Here is an 11635-nt window from a genome sequence, read left to right on the forward strand (position 1 = left end):
GCCAAGGGATATAAATCACATTCACCTCTGTCAAACTTCTGTTACTAGTGCAATGAAAAAAATGCAGTATGAGGGAAATCAAAGTGTTAGCATCATTCAACTGTCAGTGATGTAAAGTACTTAAGTACTGTACTGTGCAATTTTGAGGTTTTACTTTAGTGGAATATTTCCAATTTTCAATCATTCATCCACTAGCATAATGAGTCGACACGAAAAAAGGTTACCGGTTAATAAATCGATTAGTTGGAGTAACCACTTAGGCCTATTGTGTAATCAGACTAATCAAGCAATTCTCCAGCAAGGGCGAGATCCAAAATGACTGACTGGCTTGTCGGTCGGCGTACAATGCTCGCGTACAGAATGGAAAACTGGCAGAAAAAGACTTGCACTCCACTCAAAACTTTAAGGAAGACTCCTTAGACAGAAACTAAGAAAATACCAAAAGTGTAGGAATTGAAAAAATCCCAAGGTAGCACATCCAAAATTTCAAATAATGGAGGACAAAGTATAAACATAGTCACATTTCCACTTGTTTATTGGCACACACCAATTGACCATTTGCATCTTGCCATCAGAGTGTGGAAGCACTCGTTTTCAGTAAAGCAATGTCCTGCTGCCTCTTGCATTATGTGCTAATTCAAAACGGGGCAGTTGAGTGATATCTAACGAGCACTTCCAAACTGCAACTGCAATCACCTGCAAGGACACAAAGTAGCTCTTATGAGCTACTTTGTGTCCTTGCAGGTGATTATTTTTCAAAGTTAAGTAATCAATTGGCAGGTGTGGGGTTGCCATGGCAATCAATTGGCTGAGGCAGAGGCTGGATATTGCACAGGTGAGGGGATTTAGGCAGATTTTTATGAAACAAACACTTTGAGGATAGAAAGAGATTAATTCAAGATTTCCGTACAGCTGCAATGTTGGTGAGTTTGACGTTGTGTAATACAATCAGATAGGACTTTTCTGTTTGGATGAATGGGCTCCCAATGGGAAGTTGCACCTTGTTAGCACCTTGCCGTTAACTTATATGGTAAGATAGCCACGGTCTGCATATGGTCCATAAAACGAACAATTGCGTGTTTTGGCTATGAGCCTTCATCAGAGCATTCATCAGATTCAACTCACTTTATACACAGGGTCAGTTTATACTTAAGCAATATTACACGAGAGGGTGTGGTTTAACGTAATTATTGCCACGACAGTGATGCGGTCAGGAACGAGACGAAGTCGAGTTCCGCAAGCATCACTGAATTATACAACAGTTACACTTAAAACTAAGATTAGCTGATGTAGTCACTACGACCACAAATGTCCCAAGAAACTAGCTACAGTAGCCTAGCCACCAAGTTTGCTAGCGCTCTGGGAAAACAGAGCAGCTGCATTCTTTGTTTTAATTAAGTGGTGAATGGTGCTGGTTTGATCGGCTAGAAGGCTGTTTCAACCAATCAGATTGCTTCCTCGAAACGACCTGTTGTATAATGTAGCTTATAGCAATCCCTGGCTGGACCTCCTTTTAAAGATGGTCTTTTGTGGTGGATGTATTACCTTCTGTCACCACTCTGCAGAGGAAGCTTCATACTTCATTGTCATTCACATCACAGCATGCACACACGCACACACGCACATGCGCACACACTCATGTGACGGTATGTATATTCATGAATGCATGGACCATTGTCTTGTCTCTCACACATGCATGCACGTGCGCACGCACGCACAAACACATGCTTGCCTACACCCGCTGCCACACACACACACACACACACACACACGGACACACACACACACACACACACACACACACACACACATACACACACACACACGCACGCGCGCACACAGGATGAGATGTGGAGATCAGCATGCTGGTCATACACTCCCTCTCTTGCTTATTGTCTCTCCTTGTTCCTCCCCCCCCCTCTCTCTCACCCACAGTGTGAGGTGTACATCAGTGTGCACATCACATCGCCTGCCTCCCTATGGAGCCCTGTCTGTCTGCGTACCCTCTCACTGATACACGCACACAGACACACGCGCGGATGCGCGCGCACGGCCGTGAGCACACACAAACATCGAAAACAGTGTCATCGAAATCAGCCGAAAATAGCCAATATATAGCAGATCTACAAGCTTACACGAGCTACGTGCACTTGGGTTATTGTACAGTATGGTTATTTATTTGATGCCAGTGGTGAAGCTCTAAACTGAATTTCGTTGTTTCATGCAAGCAATGACAATAAATAAATATCTAACTATCTATCTATCTATCTATCTATCTATCTATCTATCTATCTATCTATCTATCTATCTATCTATCTATCTATCTATCTATCTATCTATCTATCTATCTATCTATCTATCTATCTATGTTGTTGTAGATTGGCTATTTCCGGTGCGTGACACTGGCACTGATAGCTTTAAACAAAAAGCATGGAGTAATCCTGGTCTCTACATGCAGTAATCCTGGTCTCTAAACTACCTCCCCCTGGCCAGCCGGGGCCCCTGATGGAGGGGAAAGGAACTGATCGGAATAGCGTGTTCCTTCCACGCGCCAGGGAACCTTCCCTCTGTCAGGTGAAAAGAAGCAGCTTGGACTCCTCATGCTTAGAAGGAAGCATGAGGTCAGTCCGCTGCCCTCCCCAGGTTGGATTAAAAAAAAAGTCTTATATGCCTTAACCCATTTTGGACTGAGGCCGATTTAAAAAATGCCTTGAAAACCTGACCTAAGTTTTCTGAAAAACTTAAAATATTTATATACTAGCATCAAATATATTACATTTTTGAATACTGTACATACTGTACAGAACCCCAAGAGGGGTTCCCGTCCAGAAGGGTTATAACACCAAAAGGGGTTCCCGCCCAGAATATAATTGCCCTCTACCGTAACTACAATTAAAACTTTAAAACACTTTAAATATTGTATTTATTTTAGAAATAGTTTTACTCAAATAGGGACGGCTCATGCATCTTTTACTCAATAGGGACCGCTCACGTCAAAAGTTGAAGTCATTTCATTCCATACACATGGGCAAATTACTTTTTAATATATTTTTTATCCCACGATTTTGTAACCCATTTTTCACCCCTGTGTCAATCATCTAATGTGATCCTGGACTCTACACACCCTCCACCAACCTAGTCCCCATATATGGGGGACAAGGGGAGAGCAACGGACTTGAACTCATGCTTCCTTCATGCCAAGTTGTCCAAGTTGCTCCTTTACACCTGACAGGGGGGAGTTTCCCTGGGCACATGGGCAAATTACATCATCAACTTGCGACAGGATTTGTCCCTATTGAGTATAAAGCTAGACCTATACGTGCCCGCCGGCCACCGGCCTACTTGAGAATGATGCAACTTGGGAACCTAATAATACCCGTTGTCAACTTGTCATAGCACCCGTTTTAACTATCTGTCTGTGTCCCTTTTGTGCCCATACTGTATATGGAGATGTCTGTATCTGTCTGCCTGTGTCTGAAGAGTGCTGCAAACTGACTGTGAAAAGTGGACTGGTTAAGTAATCGATTGGCAGGTGTGGGGTTGCCATGGTAATCAATTGGCTGAGGCAGAGGCTGGATATTGCACAGGTGAGGGGAGTTAGGCTGATTAGGCCCACTGGCAGAGCCTGACCAGAGCCTTTTGTAGTGGTTCTGGAGAATCGTGGGTCCGACCGACTGGATACCGGACACTGCACTCCCTGCGGGAGTGTGGAACGCGTGTGTCGAATATGTAGCGGGCAAACGGTTCTCGAGTTACGTGCACTAGACCTGTATACGTGACCATTGCAGTCGGCCACCGACCTACTTGAGAACGATGCAACTTGGGAACCTAATGATATACATTGTCATAGCAGCCGTTTTAACTCTCAGCCGGTGTCCCACATGGAGATCTGTGTATGTGCCTGTGTGTGAAGACTGCAAACTGAGTGTGAAAAGTGTACTTGGCAATCAATTCGGCTGAGGCAGAGGCTGGAAATTGCACAGGTGAAAGGAGTTGGCCTCATTAGGCCCACTGGCAGAGACTGACCAGAGCATTTTGTGGTGGTTCGGGAGAACCGTGGGTCTGACCGACTCGATACCGGGTACTGCACTCCCTTCGGAGGTGTGGATTGCGTGAATGTGAAGTCGGTGGGTCAAACGGTTCTCGAGTTACGTGCATTACAACCACACACACACACACACACACACACACACACGCAGACAGAGACGTGGCACAGTTAAAAGAATATTTAGTTTTTAATTTAATTTTTTTTTTAGCCTGCAGGGATTTAGCCATTAGCCTGCAGGGATCCTTTAAACAACAATTTATCTTCTAAAATGCTCAAATTCTGTGGGCGAATCCACATAGCGTTAATCGTAACGTGACACTGTAATTACAGGGCAGCACTCTGTGGATTTGTCTATAGTTGCGGAGACATTCGGCCCTCACATGTATAGTTATTCAAGTTCACACATACTCACGCACCGTACAGCAGTGGCGGAACAACATTGGCCCGGGCCGGGGTGTGAGACGGCACGACCGGGCCTCACCGAACGTGACTCTCAACAGCACCCCCCCCCCCCCCCCCGACGAAAAAAAAGACAACATTTACGCAAACAGTTGCTGTTGGCGTTGGCGTGCATGAACGAGAGTCGAGAGAGGAGTTGTGTGTGAGGAGCTGATCACAGTCACAGATAGAGGGAAAGTGCTATATTTTGCCTGTTATTTATGCTATATATTATTGATCGCGCCTGTGTCTGTGACATTGCGCAGCAGTGCACACACGAGAGAGAGAGAGAGAGAGAGAGAGAGAGACGTAGAGACAGAGAGAGAGACGTAGAGAGAGACGTAGAGAGAGAGAGAGAGGTGCGTGCGTCAGTGTGTTAAAAAATAAATAGTCTACTACTCATCTTTGTGTTCTGTTTCACCTTCTGAGTGATCGCACACAGGGAAAAGAAACAAGAAGGGGTTTAGAATCTAAACAGTCCGTTGTGGAGAAAAGGAAGTTATCCACACATATGCACTCCTAAATCCTCACAGAGTGATTAGCCTACTAATGAGTGACAGGTGCTGCACTTTTGGAGCGTGGCTGAGAAGTGAGGATGTCTGTTGGAGAGAGTGTGAAGCCCGACACACACCGTCTGCGGCGCGGCGCGGCGCCGCCTGGAAAATAGAACTGGGTTCTATCGGCGCGCCAGGCGCCGCGGCGCGACGCGGCGGACGGAGCCGGTGTGCGTTAGGTTCATTGAAAATAATGGAGGCGGCTGTGTCCGCGCCGCGCGGTGGACGCAGCCGGTGTGTGGTGGGCTTGAGACAGACTCCACGGTGCTTGTACAGTCCAGCGCAGTACATTCTCATCAGACATGATATTTTGCTAAAGTGTAGGCTATTATATAGGCTATATAAGCTCTGTATCTGGTTAATTGCGGGATTCGCGGGGGCCCGCTGGTTTTATCAGTCGTGAGTGACTGTGTAAAAAATCGTCAATCGGTCAGCTGACAGCCCGGGCCCTCAGGAGGTCCGGGCCGGGGTGTGACCACCCCCCCTACACCCCCGTTAGCTCCGCCCCTGACGTACAGTACACACGCATGTCTCCCAAAAGGGGTGTGGGGGTGTGTGGGTTGTGTGTGTGTGTGTGTGTGTGTGTGTGTGTGTGTGTGTGTGTGTGTGTGTGTGTGTGTGCGCATGCGCGTGGATGCGTATACAATCAGATTACGAAGGCTGTGGCATTCTGTCGGCTGTCAGTCATTGTGAGTCTTGCACTGCTCAAAGGCACGTTGTCTGTACTGTAGAGGAGGACAGTGCTACCTCCAACCAGCAAGCCTTCTGCGTTGTTTTATCCTGAAACTAATGGTTGGAGGTTGTTAATGTCAGATGTCTCTCCTGACAGCACCTGGAGGCATCCGACATTGTGCTGCATACAAAAAACCTCTTCTCTGCATACAGAGAAACCTCTTATGTCCATATTCAAGAATCTAGAAAGTTTCATTTGTCTGACAAGTGGATCAAGCAGCAAAATGCTGTTCAGACAAAGCAAAAAACATAATAATAATATAGGCCCTAATAATAATGATAAAAAGTACAATGAATAATTTGCATAGTTACATATTTTTGTCTCCACCAGGCCAAAGGCATGGGGAGAGACTGGAGAGTATTTTGCACCCCGTCTGTGTGTCCGTGTGTAACGTCTGTGATCAGCTAATCTCCGGCACCTTTGGCTTGATCGCAGCCAAACTGTGCACACAGTGTGCATAGAATTCTGCAAATCATGAACGCATCATCCGATTGAGGTGAAACTGTGCACGCATATTCTCACTAGGATGAAAAATATATTTTTTTAAATTAGCCTCACAGTGGCGCTATGACAGGCCAAGTCACGTCTCTACTTTACTTCAGCAATCTGCGTAATGCACACTTCCTAAAGCCCAAGGAAAACGTTTGGCCTGTATTTTAGCCTTTTAGAGCGCCCCCAGAAGGCCTACTTATGTGAAACACATTGTATTTTTCTTTGTGATCCTGTTCTAATAAATCCTCTGCAACACACAAGTTCCAGCTACTGTAAGTCTTTGTCTATTAATAAACAGAAATTTACGTATTTTCAGGTCAGGATAGCAATGTTATCCAATCAGGAGAGTGAACTCACACAGGATACCGATTAAACAAGTGCAATTGGAAGTGATGAGACAAAATTGGAACTGAAACACCATACAATTACAAATTAAGCTGACAAATAGGTACTCTCTGATTAGTTGAATATTTGCAACCCGCCTGAAAATGTATTTTGTGCTTATTAAAGGGCTGGAGAAACTGGAACAAACACTCACTATAGATATTATAGAGATAGTATATAATAGCATGCATTGCTATAGAGTCTATAGCAATTGCTATAGATTGCATTGCTATAGAGTCTATAGCAATGCATACTATTATATGAGAATATAAAGCTTTAATCTAAAAAATAAAAAATTAAGTGTTGACAAAACTTTGCTTATACCCTACCTTTAATGGCCTACTGTGTCACATATTGAAAATAGCCAATCCAGAAGCTCAGCTTGAGCTACAGTATGTGTTCTATTCATTTTCTTTCAAAATTAATTCAGAAAAGTAACAGTTTAGGACACTTCCCACCTGACGGCGCCGAATAATCAAAAATAGAACGGCGCTTCAAACCTCATTATTTTCTCCTGGCAGAGCAGATGAGATGGCATGTGGAACACCCACCTCCTCCAATCCATTTGCCTCGCCTCCGCCACCCCAGTAACGCCCTTCCTATACTCTCACTGGTGGAAATGACTAAGTACAGTAGATACTAGTAGTACTCAAATACTGTACTTAAGTACTTTTTTTCCAGTCTCACTCTCCTGCGGTCAGCACCTCCCGACTACTGGTGTGCGCTCCTACCTTTTAGTTAGTGTGCATGGGGCACATATACGTAATCTCTTCTTAATTAGTGTGGTTGCCCAAATGGCAACCAGACTCTTGTAATTGTGACACTTTATTGTGGGCTCGCCTCAGCGAGCACACTATTGTTATGGACAGATTTCAAGCTTCGCCGTGTAACTACTTCCACATACTTTATGCTAGAAATTTAGTTCAAACTTCAAACTGTTTAGCTCTTTGCAGTGATGTGTGCTTGTATTTTGATTTTCACAAAGTTTTATACTTTTTATACTTTTTAACTTTTTAACTTTTTTAACTTCCTCCCATAGACAATGAATGGGATTTTATCTCTAAATCAACCTCACATTTGCAGCCTCATTACTCTGGCATACTTTGTCGTAGAAACGTGATTTAAACTTTAGAAAGCTCACACGACTGAAATTCTTTCCTTGAAAATGTACTAAACAAATTGTCGTCCCGGCCAAAATATTCATTTTACACGCATGTTCTTTGGTCATTTTGTAGCCACACATGTCCTCTTTCACACAATGTGACCACCAAAGCACAGAGACATACAGAATGTGAACTACGGCCTTTTAAGTGACACAAATACAGTCAAGCTGCTCATTGACCTCCATTGTATAATTCTTACGAGGAAATTATCGCGATGACAATTCTTAACTCGCTCTTATAACCACATTTTCGATCGTACCAACACCACAATCGCACATGGTGTACCTCAATATCTCAGGCCACTCACAGCAAAAAAGATATTTGCATTCGACTTTTACTTTTTGCGATAGAGCAATTTGTTCGGGCATAGTTTTGCCCCATTCAGGACCATTGAAATCTCCCAGTCATAGTGCTGGCAGTCTTTTACACTTCCACAGCTGAGACATATAAGGGCTTAATTACAGGGCTGAAATTAAAGTTACAAGATCTCAATGAGTTGCTCTGCGATACCTTGTGAGCTTGTAGGTCTGCTATTTGTGCAATTGGCTGGCCTTTACACAGCTCTCGCAAGAGCACACACGCATGCACACACACACCCTGTCTTCCTATTGGCTGGCCTTTACACAGCTCTCGCAAGCGCACGCACGCACGTTTAATTTTCTTTTTTTTTAATAATTAAAAAAAAAAAAATTTAAAAAACATTTAATTATTGGGCATTATTTTATTATTATTAAACTTATTCCACTGGATTAGTCTTTAGTTTGCCGCATTATACCTCCCACAGTTTTGACTGTACGCACTTGAGCCATATGTCAAATTGACCGGAAGAATCGTGTGCTTGTTCTTTGTTAAGAGAAATGTTGTATAGTTTAATTGATATGAATTTATTAGTGAATTAAAATTTCCCATTGACATGAATGGGAAAATGCAAAAATTCACATTCAAGTATTTTTTCCTCTGAGACTGTGAGGACTATAGTTACAAAACTTGGAGGATAAATTCGTAATTATCACTAAAATTAATTAAAATTATAATTTTATAGGTCGGCCTCATGGTGGCGCTATAACAGCCCACTTTACCTTTTGGCTTATAACTCTTGAACCGTAGGTCGTAAAATCTTTTCCCTGGATTCCTTGGGTCAAGACGCATCTCCCTATATAGGCCACTCCCATTTCCGCCATGATAGATTTTCCGCCATTTTGAATGTTGTCCAAAACACACTTTTTGCTTTTCCTCCTACAGATTTTGTCCAAATCTCACAGAAATCGGCGCACATGATCTCTGGACCTATCCGATTAAAACACCAACTGCAGAATTTTGGTAGTGGGTATCGTTCGGGCGTAATCGTCTTCCGAAGTTAGTAGAAGGGGCCTATATCACAAAAAATGCCATAAATCACGAACGGAATGTCCAATCCATCCCAAATTTGAATCACATGTCCGGGGTGGTTCAAGTTTTCTCATGTTCTTAATTCTCGCTTCTTCTCTTTTCCCTCTCCTCTCCGCAGTTGTTTTGAAGATGACGAGCCTCCGTGCGTTGAGGAGATAGAATATTCCACAGATGGCCTCTCCAAAGTCAAAGGATCCGATTTGGACTCGGACATCAACGGCAACACATCATCCGGGGACGAGCAGGAGGAAGAGGAGGAAGTGGTTGTCCATAAGGGTTTTAACCCCATCAGACGCTGTGAGGGCCAATCACATCAGTCGAGCCTACGGTCCCGCCTGTTCCCCCACCTGATTGGCCACGACCTGGAGGTGATAGAGGTGCTGCACATGAAGAGGAACTCGTGCAACGGTGTCGGCATCACTAGCCGACAGTACTTGAGCTAAAGGGATGCTTGACATGATCGGCAAAATGTCCCTTTTGGTGAATTCAGTATTAAAAGTATATATTGTTCCATTAATCTATTTGAATTTCACACGCTTTCGTAGGATATCCTGTCATTTTTTTTATCTGTGTCAGTTAGTCCTCAGCAGCAATAACAACACATTCAGCAAAATAACAGCAAAAAACCAAAACCAAACCAAATGAAAATTGCGCACAATGCAAACAAAATGCAAACAACAATTTTGAACTTACGATGACAAAACTGAGTGAGATCCAAGAGAGAAGAAACCATTGTACTTTCCTGACTGTTGGAGTTGCATACCCATGGGCACAGAATAGTAAACAATACAGTGGTTCCCAACATTTCCTGGATCAGGGCCAAACTTGAAAAGTGTTGAAAGTGGTCTGTGTGCATTTTCATAGTTCCATTGATCAAAGCGAGAACACGATTGATCATTAAAATAAACATATTAACATATTTAAGTTCCTATTGATCGGTATCACAATGGAGACATATAATAATAACAGTTCTATAAACATTGATTTGCAATGTTTTCAATCATGTGTGTAGAGAATGCACTAGGTTTCTAATACTTTATAAGCTACCATTGTTTCCCAAACAATGGGTCACAGACCCATTTTTGTGGGCCGCGAGCATAGATTGTAAAATAATTTACATGGAGGTGTAAAGTACAAAGTACCATATTGACCAGATTTTTTGTTTCACTCCATTATTCAGAATGAAAGCCCTTTCCACAGCAGCCATTTCTGGGATTGGCATTGCCAAAGCGGCAGTGACGTCGTTGTCAATCATGTGGCTATGGCTAACCCAGTTGCTAACCAAACAAACAAACAAAGCGTTAGCATGTAAACAAAATATGTCGGATGATGTCGTTTCTGTAAATAAACTATAATCATAGAGCAATTTAATAGCCAGATCAGTAAGGTCACAAGTTACCACAGTGCTAGGAACAGTGGGGGCAGCCATGTTTGTTTGTTGACGTCATCGAGTGACGGCGTTGATGACCAATCAGCCGCTGCATCCGATTTTCGATGCAAACTGATACTGCCGTAGCAGAGTCACCAGACCTGAATCGCCAGGTCTGGCTAGCGATTCAGGTTTGGAGCGGATATATCGGGTCCAAAATGCAACTGCAATTTATATAAAGTATATTTATTGGTTTTTTAGACAAAACAAACAGACATTACACAACAAGAACACAATAACAAACAAAAGAAGAAAAACAGCTCAGGTACAACACCATTATAAATAAAAAGATTGAATATACACAGACATGACAAGGACAATGAACCATAATGACAAGTGACTTTCGAATTTTCATAGACTCCCAATCAGGGAATACATCCATACAGTACATTAATACATATATTAAAAAGGCAGACAACAGTTATCATATCGAGACTATCATATTAACGCATCGAGACCCCTGCCCGGGCGACCACCCCCCCCATACCCAAAGGGCAGACAAGCCCCCGCCCCAAAGCAGAGCACCCACTAGGGAAGAATGCTGGCATATAAGATATCTAAGGTTGGTACGGAAAACCTCCAAGTATCGTGGCAGACAGTGTGGTTCCAATATGATTCAAATAAGGGTCCCAGATTTTGTAGAAAGTGTCCAATTTAGAATGCAACATGCATGTAATGTATTCACAAGGAATACAGCCCATTATAATGTTATGCCATGATTTCTTTGATGGAGCAACATCCTTGATCCAAAACAAAAGAATATTTTTCCTAGCAGCAAACGTTAATAAGTTGAACAACCTCTTATGTTTGACATCAATGACATGAACATCCGGGAGACCAAGTAAAAGACACAACGGATCTAAATCGATCGAGACACCAAAAATAACAGAGAGTTCTGACACAATGTCATACCAATAGTTCTGAAGCTTCACACAGGACCAAAGACAGTGAACGTAACTACCAATCTCTGTCTTGCACTTAAAGCAAAATGGGGACGCACTGACA

At 43.1% G+C, this 11635-nt stretch overlaps 1 protein-coding gene across 3 annotated transcripts in view; it reads left to right on the top strand.

Annotated features, from left to right (window-relative positions):
• agbl1 (AGBL carboxypeptidase 1) overlaps positions 1 to 11160 on the top strand; it is a 200457-nt gene extending 189297 nt beyond the window's left edge. For all 3 annotated transcript variants that reach the window (XM_083762454.1, XM_083762455.1, XM_083762456.1), the window contains exon 27: positions 9320 to 11160. In XM_083762454.1, coding sequence (XP_083618580.1) covers positions 9320 to 9644 — 325 coding nt within the window. In that variant the 3' untranslated portion in view covers positions 9645 to 11160. The remainder of the gene's footprint in view (positions 1 to 9319) is intronic.
• The last annotated feature ends 475 nt before the right edge of the window (positions 11161 to 11635 follow it).

The sequence above is a fragment of the Protomyctophum parallelum genome (assembly GCF_964188405.1).
Source record: "Protomyctophum parallelum genome assembly, chromosome: 4".
Classification (NCBI taxonomy): domain Eukaryota; kingdom Metazoa; phylum Chordata; class Actinopteri; order Myctophiformes; family Myctophidae; genus Protomyctophum; species Protomyctophum parallelum.